At 43.6% G+C, this 23,990-nt stretch overlaps 1 protein-coding gene across 1 annotated transcript in view; it reads right to left on the bottom strand.

Annotated features, from left to right (window-relative positions):
* Positions 1-21,443, bottom strand: part of znrf1 (zinc and ring finger 1) — a gene marked incomplete at its 5' end in the record, with an annotated part of 82,049 nt that extends 60,606 nt beyond the window's left edge. The window contains 2 exon segments of the mRNA XM_080737503.1: positions 21,036-21,188; positions 21,191-21,443. Coding sequence (XP_080593629.1) covers positions 21,036-21,188; positions 21,191-21,443 — 406 coding nt within the window.
* Between the last annotated feature and the right edge of the window lie 2,547 nt (positions 21,444-23,990).

Raw genomic sequence — 23,990 nt, 5'->3', positions numbered from 1 at the left:
ATGGCACAGTCAGTGCAATAGTCAATCAGAAAGGTAGCTTTGTATTGATGCTGCTGGCATTGAGTGCCACTCCCCAGTGCTGCTTACAGTGGGAGTCAGACATTTATCTTTAGAAAGCCTCTCCACTGTGCCATGACAACTTTAGGACAATGCCCTAGTAGCAACAGTTGCTGTGCCACACTGCCATAGTGACCTTCCAGGAACTGGACACTCGTAAAGGCTGACAACTCACGTTCAGGGCTGTCTCACCATCATGTAATTTTACTTGACGATTAAATTGTCATACAAATAACCGTGATTAGTGATTGTCTCCACCAGCCGAAGGCTTGGGGGAGAGTATGTTTTCCCCTTCGTCCGTCCGCGTGTGCGTCCGTGCGTCCGTCCGTCCGTCCGTCCGTGTGTCCTCGCAGTTTGTGTGCAGCTAATCTCAGTCGCCGTTGGCCCGGTCGCTGCCAAAGTGAGCACACACATTCCCTGGATGCCAATCTAGAACCTCTGCCCTAAAGTTTTCAAATGGGCCTTTTCTAGCGCCACCTAGTGGCCGATGTTCGCAAAACACATTTCTGTGCACTACTCTTACAGATTTTGTCCAAAAATCCTACAAATCGGTAGGCAGTATCTCGACAGTCATGTGATCGACACAGATCTGTCCGATTTTGCATATTCCTTCCTGATTGGCTAAGATTGGCTTCCAAAGTTTGTAGGATTGAGCCGTTTTGAACAAAATGCCTCAAATCCCAAACGCAAAGTGCAATTATCATGAAATCGCGCACACGTTCCCACTAGGCAGAGGAAGAAATGCCACTTAATTTTTTTTAAATCAGCCTCATGGTGGCGCTATAACAGGCCGATTTGTGGTTTTACCTATAACTCCACCGATCAGTTTCAAACTTTGTAAGCGCACTCCCTAGAGGCTAAGGATAAACCTTTGCCCTGCATTTTTCACATCAGCCTTTTATAGCGCCACCTTTGGGCCGACTTATGTAAAACACATTTTTGCATATTACTCCTTGAGATTTTATCCAAAAATCACGCAAATCGGTACACAGTATCTCTATAGTCATGTGATCAAGTCCGATCGGTCTGATATTTCATATTCCATCCTGATTGGCTAATATTAGCTTCCAAAGTTTGCAGGATTGCTCCGTTTTTGAACAAAATGCTTCAAATCATCAACGCAGCTTGCGATTACCGTGAAATTTGCCACACATATTCCCACTAGGTCAAGGAACAAATGCTATCTTTTTTCACATTGGCCTGTTATAGCGCCACCAGCAGGTAGAGTTTAGCAAAACACATTTTTGGAACACAATGCTTCAAATCATGCATGCAGCGTCCGATTTCCATGAAAGATCTATGGTGAAGAACATATGCCACCCTTTTTACATTGGCCTATTATACAGTAGCACCACCAGGACACACGGCCTGGTGGAGACCTGTGCTCGGAAGAGCACTGCTTCTAGTTTAATTGTGATTTTGGCATTGGACATTGGAACATAAATACAAATGATTTTTCTCTTTGGCTTTTAGGCTTTGTAAACAAAAATTACACAGGGCCAGATAAAACATGAAGAAAGAAATGACTGAATTATATTGAGGCTATATTGAATCATTTTATACAAATATCCACGGGTTTCCAACGCCCCATAGTGCATTACGCAGACGTTGTACCGAGCTTCCGGCACCGCAGCCGAGTGTGATTTACAAGCTCACAACGGGTTGCATCTGCGACGCGACGTGAGCTTGTATGTCTGCTGTTAAACCGGAAGTGTGGTCCAAATAGGTCCAAATAATCTCCAGTAAACTCCCGCGGAAAGAGGTGGATACATTTAGTGGAAATAACAGACCTACAAGCTCACACGCCACAATGTGACGCCTTGTGAGATTGCAGATCTTTGTTTCTGCTATTTTTGAAAATGTTTGAAAATGAAAAAAAATTCAACATAGAAACGATTATGACGATAATGCACAATAACTGCAATTATCTCAAATAATTGCGATTGGACGATTATGTTGTAATTGTGATACGCCTACTTTACAATTACAGTGTACTATATCGAACCACAAATGTGCACTGGCCCATTGGACACATGCACCATTTTATATGACATTTGACAGACCCTGAAATATGCAAAGAGAGAATTCCATAGCGAGGTGTAGGCAGACAGATGAGCAATCAGACAGTCACAGACAGAAGGAACGTCTGACAGACAAACGGAAAGACAAGCTGAGAGATGCCACCAGAACCTGTTAAAACCCATTCAGAACGGGTACACATTATTGTGTATCATTATTTTATTAATCGTGAAAATTAGAATTTTGACCCGATTCTATAAGTGTCTTTTGAATCCTTCTAAGATTTTTTTTGAAAAACCCATGTTTCTATGTCAGCAATCTGGCCAGCCATCGTCAAAGAAAATGTCCTTTTCACTTCAACTGGAGCTCAGTCTGTTCTTGAGAGACTACTATGTCAGTGGTTCTCAAACTTTTTCCGGTGAAGGACCCCCAAACTGATATTTATTTGGCCACGGACCTGCATCTCAAAAAATTTAGTTCCAGGGACCACCCCAGAAGCAAAATTTGAGTTACAAACGTTCGCTTTGAAAATACACATATTCAAAGACTTTCACACATTTTCACGACTTTTTCCAAAATAGCAGATCTACAAGCTCGCAGCGCGGCACTCGGTGCCGCGCTGTGAGCTTGTATAACTGCTATTTTTCACTGGTTAAAGCATTCAATAATTCTAGGCCTGAATGGGTTAAGTAACAGCAAATTCTGTCAATCTCAATCTTGTCTCCATTCATCCCACTTGATGCCTTGATCCCGCTCGTTCTGGCCTGACCTCTTGAAAGTGAAGGTTGCGTTGTTCCGTGCGCGTGCACATCATGGATGCCAATGATGTTTAAACGGAAACGACAGGCAGCTGTGCGGTTGCCACAGAAACCATCCCTTTACGTATTTCCCTCTTTCCTCCTCTGTTTTGCCCTCTCGCTCATCCTCTCATTCTCCATTTCTCTTTCTTTCACCTCACTGTCCTTTGCCTTTGGTTTTGTGCGCGTGCGTGCTTGTGCGCATGCCATGTGTGTGCGTGTGTGTGTGTGTGTGTGTGTGTGTGTGTGTGTGTGTGTGTGTGTGTGTGTGTGTGTGTGTGCGTGTGCGTGTGTGTGTGTGTGTGCATATTCTGTGCCTGAGTGTGTCCTTGCTCCTCTGTATACACCAGAGAGGAGTGCCGTGCTAACAAGGAGACGTACCGTAGATGTATGAAGAAGCCTAGTATGAGTATGAAGAAGCCTAATTGATACTTTGTCGCACGACACCGCTGTTCAACTGAGGCATAAATGAGACTTTGGTATGTGTGTGTGTGTGTGTGTGTGTGTGTGTGTGTGTGTGTGTGTGTGTGTGTGTGTGTGTGTGTGTGTGTGTGTGAGAGAGAGAGAAAGAGAGAGAGAGAGAGCGAGCTGAGAGCGAGGGAAGCAGACAAAGCACAAATAAATTGTGGCGCTGACCTATATTCTTGAATCCTGCACCCAGACAGTTCAGCGCCACAGATGTGCTCCTGTCCCCCATGTTGCTGAAACACTTGGCCACCGACTTCAGTCACAATATGACAAACAGCTAGGGCATTCACGAATAGTGATTTTTAGTATTGGAATTATTCGACCTCAAAAGTATTCGAATAGTCGAATATTCGACAGGACTGGCCAAACTGTCAAATATTAAGTAAGCAAGAGGCGGACATTGTGAAAATAGCAGATCTACATCTACACAACGCCTCGCGCGAGGCGTTGTGAGCTGTGGAACCGAGTGGAACCGAGTTACATTAAAACCTACAATTCCAAGTGCTTGTCAGGGTGGGGGTCGCCAGTTCAAATATGTTTATTTTGGGGGTCATGGCCTAAAAAGGCCATGTAAGAACCCCTGGTATAGAGCATTAACAAATTCATCCACCAGGGGCATTGACACCTTATTCTTATGACTTCCTATCTAGCCAAGCTTTATAAACTATCTTTTTTTAAAGAGAGAGCGAATATTCGACTTCGGTAAACAACGTTGAATAGTTACTTTGATATTCGAATATTCTAATATTTGGTGAATGCCCTACAAACAGCGTGGACCCAGTCAATGGAGGTGCGCCCTGACGTGTGCCTTCGTGTATTGTTGTGTTTGTCATGATATGCTGCATTTGGTGAATGCGGGGTGGCATGTTTCATAAGCCGAGGATGTGTGCGTGTGCGTGTGCGTGTGTGTGTGTGTGTGTGTGTGTGTGTGTGTGTGTGCGTGTGCGTGTGTGTGTGTGCTCGCACGCGCACTGTATGAGTGTGGAAAGGTGTGTGGAAAGGTTCTTGTGTGTATGGGAAATGGATGAGTGGCTTATGTCCATCTAATCTGAGCACAATAGCATGGCGGGATTGCACTCTGCCAAAAAGACAAAGGGAGAAATGGAGAGGAAGTGAGAGATAGTCAGGCAGGGGGAGAGACAGAGAGAGAGGGAGAGAGAGAGAGAGAGAGAGAGAGAGAGAGGGGGGCAGGAGTGGTGGGGGGGGGGTAGAGGGTCACTGAGTAATTGCTTTGCACTTCTGATGGGTGGGTGAACTCACATGACCCCTCTCGCAGCACGGTGTTTACAGATTATGCCCTCCATTGTTAAACACTTAAACTAATATGGACTAGCATCCATATTCTGGGAGAACATGAGCCAAACATAGCCTATCTACAAGTTTACAACGCGTCTCCTTTTAGGTCGGCTATTTTTGGCAACAGGATTTGTAGTCCCGACAACCTCGGGACCAGTTTACTAACTCAGTCTACACCGCTATAGTTCCTATTCTGGCGAACATTTGGCGAAAATAGCCAATCTACAAGCTCACAACACGTCACATTGCAATGCGTTGTGAGGTTGTAATTTTTTCCCTCGAGATTGGACAAAGTATAGAACTATGTGTGACACCATGCAGTCAATGAAGTACGTATATATACTATATAGGCTTAAGGACAAGTGGTCTTTAATCTGGTGTGTGTGTGTGTGTGTGTGTGTGCGTGTGTGCGTGCGTGCGTGCATGCGTACGTGCGTGCGTGCGTGTGAGCATGTATTTGTGTATAAAACAAATAGATAAAGACAACACGATGACCAACTCATTGAGCTCAGAATCAAGAGTTAACAGGCTCAATATCAATTGTTTCCTTAATGATCTACACTCGGCCAAGACTCAACTAAGGCATAGTTCATGTGCTGTTGCTCATGCAGGTGTGTGTGTCCTTGCTTTTAAGTGTGTAGTTTCACAATTTCTTTATGAAAGTACGAAAATATCAAAAAGATGCACTAAATGCACTATATATACTATACAGTATGACACTGTTCTGTAACGTTACAATACATCCAATCACAAATACCGTAAATACAGAGCATTTTGTATCTGCAGTATAACCTTTACAAACATACTTAAATAAATAATAGGTTTAAGCCATAGGGGGGGCCGCAGCCAGTGGCTATGGCTAAAGGTTTGGGAACCACTGACCTAGCCTAAGCCTACCCATGATACCTTGAGCCCAGCTGTTTTGTGTGGTACTGCAATTTGTTATACTGGACTCAGGCTGCTGTTCATTTCTATTCTACTGTATTCGGTTATTATTAAGCCTTTAAGAGAAATACTTTTCTACAGTGCCATCTCTCTGGACCATGGAGAGGGACTTACGGTATGTATCTAAGACCAACTGAAGGAAAAAGCCTATTGGTCAGAGACAGTGTCAATGCCGTTATGAATGAGCACATTAACCATGGCGTACCCATTTTTAGCAAATATAATTGACCCCCCTACCCACACACACACACGCGCGCGCACACACACACACACACACACACACACACACACACACACACACACACACACACACACGCACGCGCACACGCACACGCACACGCACACGCACACACACACACACACACTTTGGCTATTTTCCGCTATTTGTCAAAGAAATTGTAAAGGTGTATTGTGGTTAAGCATTTATGCTGTATTTGATAAAGTATATCAGATTGGCGTTAGGATTTGAAGAATCCACTGGGTTAGGTTGATTGATAGGTCGAAGAATCCAGGATCAAACTTCTGAAAGGTACTAGATTATTCTGACAGACAGTTATCGTCTATCTGTCTGTCTGTATCTGTCTGTCAAACATGTTGCCTTTTTGTCAGCCCATCTGTTTGCATCTATACTTTGTTCATTAGTTTCTGACCTCGTTGTATGCCTGGCTATTCTCTTTCCAGACATTTAACTCATCAGTCATCACCTGTCTCTGTCTTGTCCGCCTGTCTTGTCCATCTTAAGGTACCGTACTGCTTTTGAATTCAAATGGCTGCCTTGCCTGCATGTGTCTAATGTGTTTTTGACTGCAGTTGTTAGTGTTTGACAATCCGTCTCCATATTCTGTATGGATCTTTTATCTGCCTTCATCTTCCTTATCGCTCTCGAGACTATTACATTCTGTAATAGTCTCGGCATCTGACCACAGTTCCATCTATCTGCTCGTCTGCTGATTACATGTTTGTTTCTGTCTCCATGCCTTGTCCAATTTCCAAACAGCCAGCCAGTCTGTCTGTCTGTCTGTCTGTCTGTCTGTCTGTCTGTCTGTCTGTCTGTCTGTCTGTCTGTCTGCCTGTCTGCAAATTCATTCAGACAGATTAACGGATGTTAATTGAATCATATTCATTTTTCCTGTTTCACTGATAATTCATTCTGTCCTATTCTGGCAATGTCAGCCAGGCCAGCGGTCCATCTGTCTTCACATCCATTCATTTTCCTGTCAATACATCATTCTGTCTGTCTTCCCACCTACTGTATTCATATGTCAGTATACTTTTTTCTTTAATTAATTGCAGTGATCTCAACTTTTAGTGAGGTCTCCACATTCAAAAAACTGTGATAAATCCCCACCTATCTCTTGTGCCAGCAGGCGGGCGCAAAAAGACCAATCACATTGTTTGAATAACAACAAGTCAATTTTGATCACTTGCTCAGCAGGGAAACAAAAGCAAATCGTCACTGTCGGGCAGAAACCTCATATCTCCAAGTTTCAGATTTGTACATTCTTTCGCAAAGTAAAGCCCTGCTACATCATACAAGGCAGACGCACAAAAGTAGTGAAAACAGCAGATCTACAAGCACACAACGCCGATCGGCTGTTTTCACTAGTTTAAATAATTTTTAAAATGATAAATGCAAAACGAACGGTTTTGGACATACAAAGGTTTTCACCCGACAACAACGAAATGCTTATTGTGTCAGCATTGGGACATTTTTCTGTTCTGCTCATAGACTGTAAAAAAAATATGGACGGTGCGAAGCCATTGGTTTCTATGCGGCGAAAATGGCGCTTTTTTGTCCCTTGTATGGGTGTCGCCATCATTGCTTGAATGGTACCCCAGGAATCATAAGGAATGCTATTGGCTGCCAACGGTCACGTGCAACCGCAGGGATACATGGGAGAATGTGGTCGGAGCCTCCCGAAATAAAGCACACGAAGAAGAACACAGCCGGCTGGTATCAGTTTAGTTGGCCACGCCCCCGGCAACATTATAATCAATTTTAACATAAATGGGGCCATATTTGCACAAAACGCATATCATGGTAATTGAAAGGCAGTTTTTCACTAGCGACAGGAACTAAAAAGTATTTATGACGATGTTTATTAAGGTTAGAAAATCAAAGGGGAAAAAAGTCCAGCGGAGAAAAAATCTTTTTGGTACCTCACGGGGGGAAAACAGCGCAACTAGCGGCCAATCATGGGATCGTTCTCTTCCGGGAAAGCTTCATGAATAATCCAGGCAACAACACCCCTGGTTCTGCTCACCTAGAAAGGTCAATAGATTGCAGGGGGCAATGATGGAATAAGGTCAATATCTGCACCTGGCCGACATGCCAGGAATGAGTGATTATGTTTTCGCCCCTGTCCGTGTCCATGTGTGTGTGTGTGTGTGTGTGTGTGTGTGTGTGTGTGTGTGTGTGTGTGTGTGTGTGTGTGTGTGTGTGTGTGTTTGTATGTGTGTGTGTGTGTGTGTGTGTGTGTGTGTGTGTGTGTGTGTGTGTGTGTGTGTGTGTGTGTGTGTGTGTGTGTGTGTGTGTGTGTGTGTGTGTGTGTGTGTCTGTCCGCCTCTGGACCAAATAGGCATCAAACTTTACATGCACATACTGTATCAGTCCCAGTTGGCCAAGGAATAACGTTCTCCCAATTTGTTTCAAATCACGGTAGTGTCTACAGGTCAGGTCACTTTATATTTGGCCATACAAAACTGACCAGATGCTGCATTCATTATTTTTGCCATTTTCTGTTAAATGGCAAAAAACTTTGGAAGCCAATCATCATCATATGAATGGAATATGAAAAATCTGAGTGATACATGTTGAAGCATGACTCCAAAGATAATGTGTAGCAAGTTGTGTGAGTGTTGGATAAAACATGTAGGAGTAGTATCAAAAAGCGTGTTTTTAAGAGAATGCAAAATCGAGTTAAGTGTAAATGGGTGAGGCCTAAAAAGGAATCCAGGAGAAAAACATGAGTTTACCACCAATGGTTTTAAGAGTTATAGACCAACATGAAGAAGCCTGTTATAGCATCACCATGATGCTTATTATACAAGGTAATAAACTAAGAAACTGGACAAACGCGACAAACCTACATCGATGATAAAGTTGACGGAAACATAATCAAACCACGTGAACCACGTTACTTAACAGCCAACTAGGCTTCAGTCCAAAACTGAAAACCCTATACTACAACATAAACATCAAAACGGACGGCGCTCTCATTACAGACAAGCTAATCGTTTTAACGTCTACTTTTCCACCATAGCCACATCACTGGTTAAAAAAACGGTCCAGCCCATCTGGGCAGTATGGTGAAGAGCATGTCAAAAAATACTACAGAAATCTAGGGGTACACAAAAAATTAAGCACCCTACAACACAAGGCCATTGGCCATGACAAAATTCCCCCCAAAGACTCACTCTTGATCAAGGTCCAGTGGGACCGAAACGTCTGTTAACTTAAAGGGCCAGTTCACCTCTGGGACAACCAGATTCTTATTTTTAGTTGTTTGGGACAAGATCAACACAATCCTGAGTTATTTTTTGTGTTCAATCTGTGTTTTGAGATATTTTAGTATTTCAGCATGAATGATGATGCATTTTGCATCATATGAGTCATCATGCTGCATCATATGATGCAAAATTGTGTTGATAGTGTCCCAAACAACAATAAAATAAGATCTGGTTGCCCCAGAGGTGAACTGGCCCTTTAAGTAACTGAGCAAGAGCAGTGTGCAGGATTTTTTGTTCATGAAATATTTTTTTCATGATTGTTTCAGAGTACAGCATCTTGCAATGAGCCTGTTGAACAAGCTACACTACATCGCTAAAGGGTGCATTTCCACTAGGCTTTTGAGCAGTAAGACATGGTTAAGAGCAGGTTCTGCTGGTGTTTCCACTTCAGCCTGGTCCGGTTGTAACCGCGCCGAATCGCGTTGATGGGCCTGGTCTGGTAGATGATACCAGGCTCTGCCTGGTTGTGAGATGAGGAACCGGGCTACTGGGACGCTGAATGAATGATGAACGCGTCTGTAATCACTCATTGGTTAAATTACACGCGCGTTGTTTACCAGTGTCTGAGCGTCCTCGTCGAGATAGTCTTTCCGTGGGATAATAGGAACATTTCACAACTTTTCATCAGCTTTTCTCATTTCTATTTTCAAGTTAAGGCAGAAATAGTACAGTGGTCACTGGTCAGTTGTGGACACGCTGGCATTAATCGCCGTTTGGTCCAACCCGAAGTGAGCCGTGTCTGTGTGCAACAGTCTACACAACAACAACAACAGAGGAATGCTAGCCTTTTTGTTTATCGTTATTTTTTCATTATTCGGAGATCTCGAAACATTGACCTTTTTTTTCACTTCCCGACTCTTCACTAATCCTCAGTCGCTAATGGATACACCCTATCAGTGCGACACGGCACGGCACGGATCGGTGCCGCGCGGCAAGGCACGGCTTGTTACTGTAGTGGAGAGGTGCCCTAAGACAGTGTTTCTCAACCACTGTGCCTGGGGACCTTTGGTGTGCCCCTGAGAAGGGTCAAGTGTGCCCCTTGAAACTGCTTGAAAGCCAGTATTGTATTTATCATTTTAAAAATGATTTAAACTAGCCGATCTACAAGCACACTGCTTGTAGATCTGCTGTTTTCACTACTGTTGCACGACAGCCTTGTATGATGAAGCAGGGCTTTGCTTTGCGAAGAAACGTACAAATTTGAAACTTGGAGATACGAGGTTTCTTCCTGACAGTGATGATATTTACACCCCGCGTATTATGTTGGTGTGCCCATGGATTCTTGGGACATGAAAAGTGTGCCCATGCAGAAAAGGCTGAGAAACACTGCCCTAAGATACCCATGTACCTGACAAAATACTTCCAAAACGTCAGGGATGTTCGCAATTACACCAGAGGCAGCTCCACAGATCACGTCCAACCCAGATTTGGCTCAAACAATGGGTTCAATTTGTTTTTATTTTGTTTTACGACATTATTTTCTGCATTGTGCCGTGTTTTATTTGTCTGTCATTCAATGCTAGATGAGTTTAAAAAAAGGACCCCAATTGAAACAAGCCAAAGGCTTTCTTGTGGTGTTTATCCTTTTATTTGTACCTTTTCCTATGCAAACCTATAATAAAGTATTCAATCAATCAATCAATCATAATAAAGCTGATTTGAAAGAAATGGGTGGAGTGTCTTCCTTGGGTGTGTGCATGCAGTTTCACGCCGATCGGTCCATTGGTGTCTGAGATTAGCTGTACACAGACAGATGGACGGACAGACAGAAGGACGGAGTTAATTAAACTGTGTTATGAGCAGATTATAATGCATTTATATACTGTAAGTATGTTTATAATGCAATAGACTCTGAGTAATTTACATTAGATAGATAGATAGATAGATAGATAGATAGATAGATAGTAGGGCATTCACGAATAGTGATTTTAAGTATTCGAATTATTCGACCTCAGAGTATTCGAATAGTCGAATATTCGACAGGACTGGCCAAACTGTCAAATATTAAGTGAGCAAGATGCGAACATTGTGAAAATAGCCGATCTACATGCTCACAACGCCTCGCGTTGCGAGGCGTTGTGAGCATGTAGATCTGCTATTTTCACAATATTTATCTGCGGAACCGAGTCACATTAAATGTAATCCCTACAATTCCAAGTGCTTGTCAGGGTGGGGGTCCCCTGTTCAAATATGTTTATTTTGGGGGTCACTGCCAAAAAAGGTTTGAGAACCCCTGGTATAGAGCATTAAAGGTGATACACCATGCATTTAAAAAGTATTTAGGTCATATTGTTTATGTCCCAAAAACGTTTTTCAAAAGGTTTGAGGCTAAATTACCACTCCTGAATAGAAAGCCTCTCATTTTTGAATGGCTCTGAGCATTTTCAGCTGCAGTACCACCTTTGGCCTGAACTGCGCCAAATTACGGTATATATTTTTTAAAGAGAAAACAATAAAAAAATTAAAATAAGCGAATATTCGACTTTGGTGAACAACGTCAAATAATTACTTTGATATTTGAATATTCGAATATTTGGTGAATGCCCTAATAGATAGATAGATACCTTTATTATCCCAAGGGGGAAAATCAGTCACCCAGAGGAAGCATTCTCCATACTATGGAATCATATATCAAATCTTCATAACTGAACATGACTCATTCTCACAAACATGAGTGAAACACAAGTCTTTAATCGATTAATGTTCCATCCTGACTGGGGAAGAAACCATTTAATCTACCAGAGTTCAGCTTATTTGATCTCTACCTGTACCCTACAGTATGACTAATAAAACATATATGAGGAACAGCAATAACTCGATCTACTGCTTTTCATGTCTGGCTGTTTGTGCGTGCATGCTTGCATATGTGCGTGCTTGCATGTACATGCATGCATTCTCAAGGGGAGACTATGCAAGGCTACATTACGAATGCAGTAGCAAGACTCTGAGCAGCTTGTGTCGTGATTAACATTAATGCATCTCTTTAACACCTGAATGGATGTTCAGCACCCACTCACTCTCTCTCTCTCACACACACACACACATGTGCGGGCGCACACGCACATGAATACACAGGCACGCACGCACAGCCTGTCTCTGTCTTCTTGTCCGACCTTTGTCTAGAATTTTATGAGACAATCAGTTCTCTCTAGTGACGACTAATTCTACCTTCTCTCTCTCTCTCTCACACACACGCATACACACACACACACACACACACAGGGGCGTCACAAGGGGTAGGAAAGTGGGACTGAGTTACGAGGGCCCAAGGTGGAGGGGCCCTAGTAACTTTAGCTATTGAAAAATAGCAGATATACAAGCTCCGAGTGCCGCGCTGCGAGCTTGTAGATCTGCTATTTCTGAAAAGTCGTGAACATGTGTGTAAATTTTTGAATATGTATTTTTTAAGCGAACATTTGTAACTCAGATTTTGCTTCCGGGGGGGGGGGGGGGGGGGGGGGGGGGTCCCTGGAACGAAATATTTTGAGATGGGGGTCCGTGGCCAAATACATATCATCTTGGGGGTCCTTGACATGAAAAAGTTTGAGCACCACTTTCATGGAAACATAGGTTTCTTGCACACATTTTCACAATTTTTCAAAAATAGCAGATCTACAAGCTCGCAGCGCGGCACTCGGTGCCGCGCTGTGAGCTTGTATATCTGCTATTTTTCAATAGTTAACATTCATGGGGGGCCCGCAGTGAATCCTTGTACCCAGGGCCCAGAATTTGGTGTGACGCCCCTGCACACGCACACACACACGAACGCACACACACGACACGTGTACTACATAAACGCATGTGCCCAGTTGCCCACACAAAGCATGTCAAACTTTTGCAAGGGTAAAAAAGGGGGCGAGGGGGGGCCTGCAGGCCACAGGATTTGCAGCTATTTCTGAGGAACAAAGAGGCTCAAGGCTAAATTTATAATTCAGCGGACAACCAACCGCATTGCTCGCCAAAACAACTGGTTGCCAAGCTAATGACGTTGTTAACTTACCGATCAGTAGTTTTGGCAAGCGAGTCATGCGAGTATAGATTAGGCTTAAACACTTGAACCCCAGTATCTTTACACTACAGTAATATCCTGGGGGGAATCAAAGTGAGCTTGTAGATTGGCTATTTTTTGGCAAAGAGATTTGGTGTCGACGGTAAAAAGCAGTTCTAGTACAGTTGTTTTAACACAGGTCAGTTTTACTGAGAATAGAGGGTTTAAGGGGTTAAGTGTTTCCAGAGCAGCAGAGCAGAGTACAATCCAAACAGGAGTAAACTGTATGCTGTTGTCTATTTTAGAAAAGGAAGAGGGCTTCATGAACCAGTGTCTATCAACACTTATCTTTCTAGTCTGAGATGGTTCATGAACATAAAAGGTCTTGGCCAGAGTGAGTGCCCCCACCTCTCCATTGTGTCTGTCTGCCTCTCTCTTTCTCTCTGTCGTCTCCGACAGAGACGACAGAATACTATAGTGCATGAATACTATAGTGTCCTTATTTGCGGGATGTCATAATAGGTGAAAATACTGTAGACAAACATTTGGTGAAAATAGACAAACATTTGGTGAAAATAGACAAATATTTGGTGTAAATAGGTGAACATTCAGCAAAAATAGCCCATCTATAAGCTCACAAGTTGTAAACTTGTAATTTCACTGGTATTAATATACAAAAAAAGTATATGGTCTAAGTACTCTTTATGCATTTATTTTTGCAACATTTGTCTAAAGAAATCACACCCAATGTGAAGTGAGCGGTGGTCGTGCTTGCATAACATCTTCAGACTAGGATTTAAGTCTAGGATGTACAGGCTATGCTACACACACACGTTTTGCTATGGCAAAACGCTGAGGAAAAAGGCTACAGACATACAACATATGACATCACTAGACAAACATGATGCTACACACACACATTTTACTATGGCAAAACGCTGAGGAATAAGGCTACGGACACACGCACAGCCACATATAGGAGCGGTTTGCACCGCTCAAAAATAACAGTACATAACAATCTAGAAGCGTAATATGTTTCGTGATAGGCAAAATATAAAATAGGTGGTTAATGTACGTTTACTTTTGTAATACTTAAAAATTGTTAAAATACTTGTAAATCTGAAAACATGTACGTAAAAGTTTTCAAATAATTGTAGTAAAGAGTACAATATATGCCAATGAGATGAGTTGGAGCATAAAGTATAGAGAAATTGACCTATTCAAGTAAAGTATCTTTTCTTTTTACATTATTGTACTTCAGTACAGTACCACCCCTGGTCACAGGGCCCGTTCCTGGCATAAGCAATATAAGCGGTCGCTTAGGGCCACAACCAAAGTGGGGGCCACATCACATGAAGTCGTTTTATTTTTAAACATATTGTTACATTATATGTCATATATCCCCTATCCAAAAACTAGCGTTATTATTCTAATATGCCCTCCCCGTTCCTCCATCCCCATAATCCCCAACTTCATTCTAGGCCTGGCTGCCTTGATTCATGAACAAGTCAATATGCCTCCAAAAAGAAATTTTGATCTGTTGCTGCAGATTATTTTAGGTGGCCCCCCCACTGTCGGATGCACGCGTACGCGTGCATCCGTCAGCGGGGGGCCACCTAAAATAATCTTGTATAGGGCCACCTAAGTCCTAGAACCGGCACTGCCTGGTCATGAAGGTCCAGGTGATGAGGATGACTTATGGTAAAAAGACATAGATAGAAAGAGACAAGCATTGATCTGGCTAAATGTGAATGAGGGGAGCAAACTCCAACACATCTCACAGGACCATGCCTCCTTCAAGGCAAGAGGTCAGCGTCTCTGTGACGATTATTATGACTAATTTATATTCTGACCATGACATTGTTGGCACTGCAGGCAACAGGGGAAATATCAGTGTCATCTGTTACAGGATAATTCAATAGAGCTACAGTTCAAATGTATTCATTGATATTTCATAACTGGTGGGAAGCCTTTTGGGGCATCATGAGATCTACCGTTATCCTTTCCAAGGCTGGAGAAATCTGCCACCCCCTGCCAAGCAGACAGTGAAAACTATTACCACCTTTAAGTCTTATTACAGGCTGCTAATGACAATAATGGATTCAAGATGTAGAAAGAAAGAAAGAAAGAAAGAAAGAAAGAAAGAAAGAAAGACAGAGTTAATTCACAGCAATCAAGATCTTTTAGAAATCATGAATTGTACAGAAACAGAATATTAACATATTGGGGCGCCTGCTGGCCTACTGGTCCTGGCGCATACCACATAGGCTTCGTGTAGCCTGCTTTGTGTAGCTGCTGGTTCGATTCCCGAGCCCGATCAAGGTGTGCTGCATGTTTCTCCCCCTTTCCTGTCAGTCTACTGTCCTGTCAATAAAGGCATAAAAGCCCAAAAACATATCTTAAAAAAGAATTGAGGTATTAGCTGGCTTTTTCAAGGGGGGGGCGGGGGAACGAGTCCAGGCACCAGCTAGTATTGGAGTGGACTATAATAAAAATACAAATAAAAGAACGAGGAAGAAAAAACAGTTTTGCAGAAACATCCACAACATCCATTTTCTTCCTGTTCTTCTGGACAACTGAAAGCCGTGGGAGCATTCATGATTTCAGTCTTGCTCTTAAAATAATCAAACTAATCGTAGCAGCTGTAAGAAATGCTTCCTTCTTTAACTGATTTCTTTCTTTTTGTTCAGCAAGAATGTGGATATCCAAAGAGGAAAGGGGCTACACCCATAAAATATATTTTTCCATCTTTTAATAAATCATTCAGCCGAAGGATAGACAAACTTTCCGCCCTAGGCCCTCAGTGTCACTGCAAGAGTGTGGCTCACACAATTGAAGGAGATTGGAGTCACTGCCTTTCTTTTATTTATGGGATTTCAAATTACACTGAACTTAGTTAGAACATTGCATCGGATAGCTTTCTGGCTATGATATAAGTCAGTCCAAATATATTATTAATATAGATATATAATATATTATTATTACTATTATTATATATCATATTATTATTTATCAGTTCTCCTATGCTCCATAAAAGGTGAATGCAGAATCATGTTTTTCTCTCTACAATCACTTTCATTGCATGGAAAAATCTTGCAGTACATGAAAGCATGGATTCTGCCAGCATATATAAAGACAAGTCCTGTTAATTATTTATGGGGAAAGTCAAATGGTTCTACTCATTCTCTATTAGGCTTTTAATTTGATCTGTTACACCAAATCCTGGCAGCTGTCAATCAAACACTGCGATACTATTTTATATGAATAGAAAAAGGCGGGCCAAGAGTCACAAAGGTCAGTGATTTGTTTAGATCAGCAAGCCTGAGTGTCACAGGATGACTGACCAAATAGGCTGCCAGATATTGTCAGATGATCATCCAGCCTCCGAAACAGAAGCTTTTATGCTTTCACTATTGAAAAATAGCAGATATACAAGCTCACAGCGCGGACACCGAGTGCCGTGCTGCGAGCTTGTAGATCTGCTATTTTTGAAAGATCGTGAAGATTTGTGCACGTCTTTGAATATTTTGACCCAATTCTATACGTGTCTTTTGAATCCTTCTGAAAGTTTTTTTTTTTTTTAAACCCACGTTTCTATGTCAGTGGTGCTCAAACTTTTTCATGTCAAGGACCCCCAAAATGATTTGTATATGGTTACGGACCCCCATCTCAAAATATCCCCCACAGAAGCAAAATTTGAGTTACAAATGTTCACTTTAAAAATACGTATATTCAAAGATTTGCACACATTTTCACGACTTTTCAAAAATAGCAGATCTACAAGTGGTGCCGCACTGCAAGGTTGTATATCTGCTAATTTTCAATAGTTAAAGCATTCAATAATTCTAGGCCTAAATAGGTTAAAGTACATGTACAGTAGATTATGATCCAGGAAATCGTCAGGGTGCAAGCCAGGTTATCCAAACTCAGGCATAACTTGAGCCCAGGCCTCGGCTTCAGCTCAGGCTAATATACCAGCCCTCAGTTGGATAAAGAGGGCCTGCACAACAAATGGCCTGCATTAATCTGTGTATCATTTACCCATAGCCTTATCGATTCACAAAGACAAGGAGAAAATAGCATTTGATCAACACTTTACGTATATAAATTGATTAACATTACTGTCAAGGAGGAACTAACATTGTGAATGAAATGGCAGACCTGCTTGATTTTCAAACAGTGGGAGTTGAAAACACGGAGGATGCTGCTGGCGGGGTTCGCCTTTGTTGGTATGCAGCCGTTCTGTGAAGCACCACTGACATCACGCTCTGGCTTCACTGTGATGGCACACTAACAGAATCCCTTTTATGCCCATAAAGTTCCCTGATGTCATCAATTTTAAGCCCATATCTAACAGGACTTCATATGGGAATGCCCAGAGGCCACATTGGCCACATACCACACTAACAGAATCCATATATGGCCAAGACAGCCCATATCTGTGTGGCTGGTTCTATCTACAGACAGGGATCTCCATGTATGGGCATAACAGGGTATGATGTAAGATAAGATGTCATAGACATCATAGGACTTTCACATAACAAATAACTGAGTAAGCATGTTTGGCCTCTCACAGCATATCTCCATATACTGTACAGTACATGGATCTCCATATATGGGTACCAGGGGTCTCCATATATGGGTAACTGGTCCGATATACATCACTGGCCAGATGGCAAAGAATTGGCGGACATCGCCATTTAGGGTGAGGTCGCATGTCGCCCTGAGGTGTCTTACTGGTTGGTGATGGTTTCTCTACCACTGAGCAAATGCCGGTTCGATTCCTGATCCGGACGACCTTTGCCACATGTCATTCCCCATCTCTCTCCCCATTTCCTGTCAGTCTACTATCCTATCAAATAAAGGCATAAAAAGCCCAAAAACAAATCTTTAAAGTAAAAATAAATAATAAAGTACTTCCAATGCTGAACCTTGGGCAACTATTTTATCCATAACCTTTTGCTCTCACTACTGGTGGTGTCTCTTTTAAATCAATGTATATTGACTTGAGTTGAGAGTATGACTTGAAGGATATTTCACAGGAGAACAGCAATTTATCCAGCAATTTATCCAGGGCTTGAGAACAGTCAGCTCCAATTGTTTCTAGTCTAGACACTGATGATATATATATTTATATACCCACAATCCCACATGATCCTTGCTCCTCAAATAATCACCTTCTGGGAACTATACTGGTTCACTTCAAAGGCCAATAAACAAACAATTGATATTGCATCCACTACTCCCCCTGAGTTTTGTCAATGATCGGTCGATGAAGTACAGTACTAAGTCCACTGGAAACCTCTTTTTAAGCTAAACAGATGCTTGGGGAATGCTGTGGTGGTATACTGTAGCTCTAGTTGCTAAGCAACTATTGAAAATCCACTAAAAGTATTATGTTGTTTGGTCAAAAGTTGAATTATTTTATCTTCTAGAACTCAGAAATAAGAATCCCCCAGCATACAATTACGTTCTGAGAAAGAATTGCAGCAGCTCTCCGTGTTCTTGTACCCTGGGATTTCTATTCAATCTGAGGGGAGATCTACAAGCTCACAAACGCATTGCAATGTGGCACGTTGTGGGCTTGCAGATCTTTCATTTTTGGCAGAGAGATTTCGTGTAGAAGGAAAGAAGAGTGGACCAAGTAAGTACAGAGCCAACTCAGGTCAAGTTTACCATGTGTAGACTAAATACTAACCACTTGAACTTTACGTGGTTAATAAGAAATAGAAGCCAGCACTTAAACACAGGAGTAGGGAGGAAGAGTGGTTAACTGTGGACCTGAGTCAATCCTATGTTAAACCAGTCAAGTTGTCCTTGAGAGTGAGACAGTCCCCATTATAAGGCCAGCATCACTTGCTAAAATCTCTAAGTGAAATTCTGATGTTGTCTTTCTTGCAAATAATGGACAAACAGGACACACCATTCAAAACTCAATGAAAACATGACATTTCACAGTGACATTCATCCTGAATGTATGTGAATGTTACCACCTGCATATATTATATTACCACACACACTACTTGACTAAAACAGATAGAATATCACAATAACTATCAGGGAAGGTTTTCCTGTGCTGTCCATACAAGCCCTTCACTGATAAATAGAGCCAGACTGATATAACAATAATTTTATTTTATTTGCAATTATGCAGCCGATGCTTATCAGATTAGAGCAGATCAGCAGATGGCTTAAGAAGTGGTTAAATAAATAAACTTAAAAAATAAACGTGATTTGTCAATAAAAGTGATTTGTGTTTATTTGTGTTTTATTATATATTTTTTGGTTATAAATTAAACGTTCTGAAATAGAAACTAATCAAATCAAATGACAGCTTATCAGTCAAAACATCGGTAATCGCCTGTGGTCTATGACTCAGTATTGCAACCCAAAGATGTGGCATTGGTCATGCTCTACTGGCCACCACAAAAACCCTTCACTGATAGGGGCTGTCTTTATATCAACCATAGACTGAAGGCCATGGGCCTCTGTAGCCTGTATCTCTGTCCACTGTCGTTCTCCTGAGATTTCTTGTACCGGTGTGAAGCTGTTCCCAGCGTCCCCACAGAGCTATCTTCTCCCACTGATACAAAAGCACATCAGGGTTGCTAGGTGATAAAGGGAAGGAAAAACAGTTGGGATGTTGACGTCTGACTTGCTATTCTCCTGCCATGAGCTGGTTGGGGTTTTCGGTAATGAGAGCCTGGGGACCTCGCTGAGCCCGGCTACTCTGTGCGCGCGCGTGTGTGTGTGTGTGTGTGTGTGTGTGTGTGTGTGTGTGTGTGTGTGTGTGTGTAGGTGCGCGCACACGTGTGTGTGTGTGTGTGTATGTGAGAAGAGAATGTGTCTATAATCTAGGAGTCTAGGTGCATGACTTTGAGTTTCTCTGCGTTCAGTTTTGCATTCTTGTAACTATGTGTATGCATACTGTATGCATGCGTGCGTGCTAAGGCCAATGTCAGTAGCTGCTGTATATCTGTGGTGTCTGAAGCCTGATTTATGCCTCGGTGAGTGTCGTGGAACAAAAATATGTTATTTGTGTCACACGACACTTTGTCCCTGAAGCATAAATCAGGCTCTAGGCTCATGGCCTGACAGGCTCAGTCACACAGAAACATACTGTGTGTGGACCAAGGTAAGCCTATGATAACCATGAACAACCTCTCCTCTGCTGCCCCATCAACTCAACCCTTTATCCCTCTCTCTCCCTCCATCCTATACCCCACCCTCCTTCCCTCCCAGGTCCCCACCTCACCCTTCTACTCCTTTCATACCTCCCTCCCGCCCATGTTTCCTCTCTCCATCACTCCCCCCTTCCATTTCTGTCCTTCCCTTCCCCACACACCTCTCTCTCTCTCCCCTCTCTAATCGCCAGACTAATTGACTCAGACAGATTTGGCAACAGGCTTATGAGAGTCACCTCACACACACAAGGAATGACCTATGCACAGACGGTCAAGACCGGGCTCTCCCTGCAACGTTTATTTTGAGGTTTGGTTCGTCTTCTTTTTTTACCGAGGCCCTCAATGTCACACAGACTCTAAAGATAGTTTTGTGAATCCGACACAATGACATAACAGTGTCTCCTCTGCTGCTGGCAGACTTGTACTACCCAACCAAGACAGCTGTTTCCACAAATAACAGAACCTACACTGTAGGAATAGAAGCCCTTGATTTCATTTCAACTCATTTGATTTAAAGGTGTAGAAAGTTCCTTCCGGTTTGTCTCATACAAACACTGATAGGCACTGAGGGGTGAATTAAGCTCCTGACTGGGGTGGCAGTAAAATATGGCACCTGCCTTGGCCAACTACAGGAAAGTGCGCAGATGTGTTTTCCAGTGAGTGTGTGTGTGTGTGTGTGTGTGTGTGTGTGTGTGTGTGTGTGTGTGTGTGTGCGTGCGTGCGTGCGTGCGCGCGTGCGTGTGTTTATTTGCCTTCAATGGACACACTTACCGCTGTGGCCACTGAACCAGCGGGGTGCGATGTGCAGGGGTAAGGTGTCAGCCAGCGACCCCCGGGACCCCAGGTAGAGGACACCGTCCGTGTGGTGCCCTCCGCCCCCCGTGTCCTGCTGGTAGCCGTTACCGTGCATGGGGGCGGCGTTAGTGCCGGGGCAGACCCCCCTCCGGCTCTGTCCGAGTCCGTTCCCCCCCTGGGGGTGTAGAACCCGAAGGGCACGGCGGGGCCGTGGTGCTCGATGCCCATGCCGGCCACGGAGCTGACCGACCGACTCCGCAGGCCCATGGTGCCGCTCGGCCGGTAGTGGCCGAAGTGGGCCGAGGGTGGCACGGCGCTGTCGTCCGTGGAGACGCCGGGAAAGGCACCCCGGGGCCGCCCTGTCGTGCTCTGCTTGCCCCCCATCCAAAGCGGCGGCACCCCGAGAAAAATGGGTGGGGGTTCTCGATCGGAGCGGAGCGGCCGGGGCTCGGCTCGATCCGCAGAGGGTCGAGAGAGAGAGAGCCGTCACAGGCGATCGCCCCCCTCCCTCCCCTTCCTCCTGGCACGCCTGTCTGCCTGTACTGTTGTATACGTCTGTCTGCAGTGGTCTTCACGGCTGCTCGCCCGCCGACAGAACGGCTGCTGCTGCTCTGATTTCCAGTCCGGCCGGGTTGTGTTGTCAAGTCTGACTCGAGCAGCAGCTGGGGCTGATCTCTGCAGACGCAACAGCCCGTTCCCCTGCTGAACGGAACATATGAGCGATTCACCTGAACCAGAAATAAACCTCGAGAGAATTATTAGTCTAAATGACAAGTTGGACGACGTAATGATTAAAAAACCCGAAAAGCGAATGGATGTTATGATATTCCAATGTCCTCCAGATAATTGGACGCCTGTATAAACATGCTATACATGCAGGACTCGCAGCCAGCAGCAACACGTTTTTCGTGCCCCCCGTCGCTCCGTGCCAATGACAGCACACACACATACACACATACACACAGCCTGCCCCAAATCACAACAGCAGCGAGGAGGATGACACGCACAACGCATCCACCACCGCCGCAATGTTCGCTCCTCTTATCTCGCCTGTTCTCTATATTGCCTCAGCTGATCTCAGCCATCATGACAACTGTTGCTGTCTGTCTGTGTCTGTCTGACCGCCGATGATGACGGTATGTCGGTCTTGCCACAGTTGCCAGCCAGCCCAGCGACGTTGTTGATCCTGCTGCTGTCTGTGCTGTCGCGGGTTTCCCGGAGACTCGGCTCTCGGGTCACTGATACGCCGCTCCCCTGCGCTCGGAAATCGGCGCGCTCTCGCGCTCCGTGCCGCCGCGGCTGCTGCTGATGCTGGTGCTGGTGCTGGCGAGACAATGGAGGCGCTCAGTGCGCAAACTCAGCCAGTCAGCCTGCAATACAAACAGAGCGTGCACGGACTGGAGACGCTTGTTTGATTCTTATCCAGGAGGGATGGATGATTATACCGTTAAATACATTATTTATTTAGATATATTTTCATTTTATGGCCACATCACTCACTCTGAATCAGAGTTTCAGACATAACCATAAACAAACCCATGCTCATATTAGGAAGGATCACGGCCACGTACGTCACTCTGACTCACACAACCATTAACAAACTCGATATAGGCCTACCCATATATAGGCATGTCACTATGACTCAGACATAACCATAAACAACAAACCCGATACGCCCATATAGGCCTAGGCATATCACTATGACTCAGTCAGCCATAACCATAAACAATTAGGCATTTATGGAGTTCCACTTGTCCAGAGCCGCAGATCCGACATCTATGCCCATATATGGTCATGTGCATATATGGGACCGACCAACTTCAAACTCAGTGAGCGCATTGGCAAGGAATCGAGGTAGTGCATTGCCCACCGCCGCCGAGTCTTTCGGATCTACGGTTGTCCAGAACCACTATTCCAACCGATATGTCCATATATGGGCATATCAGAATGGCAGCTCCAACCAATATGCTTATTTGGGCATGCCAATATAGGGGGCCGCGTACCGGCCAACTCTAGATGTGAACAAACACAATACAGTAGGCTATTTCGGCTTGGCTTCTGATGTCATTATTAAATTGTGCATGTGACACTTTTCTTTTTCACCATATTTGTACTTCAGGCTCATCTTTAGCATGGGATTACTTGGTCTAATCCGCCTGCATATCTAATTAGGCTATTAGTTTTCCTTTTGTTTTCCTTAGCCTGTAGTGAAGTGCTTCTTGTTTTACTTGGCCTTTGTTACCCAATATGGCCAGAATATGTGAGACTAGCCACTTACCTTAACAGTTGTAAACATGTCATTCTGTTATGCACGCAAGTAGCAGAGTCTACAGACACATTTTGGCACAGCCAACTGCATCAAAATCAGTGTGTTTGGTGATTTAATAAGGCATTTCTTGAACTTAGCTGGTTATAGATTCTATTGCAATGTACACACAAGGATTATGTGTAGACTTTACTACCCAAGTTCCTCCCCATAGTATGTTAAATGATTCACTTCTGAATCCCAAGGTTGTAGAGAAAAATCAATAAACCATTCTTTGGTGAGTGCACTAGATAAAACGGCAATGTGTAGAGCTGTAGATCCAGTGTTTCACTGCTTGTCTTTATTCAAGTCGTGTAATGGAAGAGCAGCCTACTGTTGGTGAACAGGTAGTTATCAACAGAGAGACCATAGGTTTGGCAGCAAGGAGTCAAGCTTCTCACCTAAGCATGCACACTTGTTCATCCCCAATCACTTTTTCTCTCTCACGCACGCACGCACGCACGCACGCACAAAGGCAAAGGCAAGCTCGTCCTGTACCATTGTATGTTGCACAGCATTGCTTTCAACGTTCACAATATCAATATCAATATCATACCCTGCCTGGAGAAAAATGCAGTCAGGAAAGTAATTTCCATAAGAAAACAATTTCACAGTTATTACTCAGT

Source organism: Nannobrachium achirus (assembly GCF_963921795.1).
Source record: "Nannobrachium achirus genome assembly, chromosome: 11".
Taxonomy (NCBI): Eukaryota; Metazoa; Chordata; class Actinopteri; order Myctophiformes; family Myctophidae; genus Nannobrachium; species Nannobrachium achirus.
This window is presented reverse-complemented; position numbering and strand designations above follow the sequence as displayed.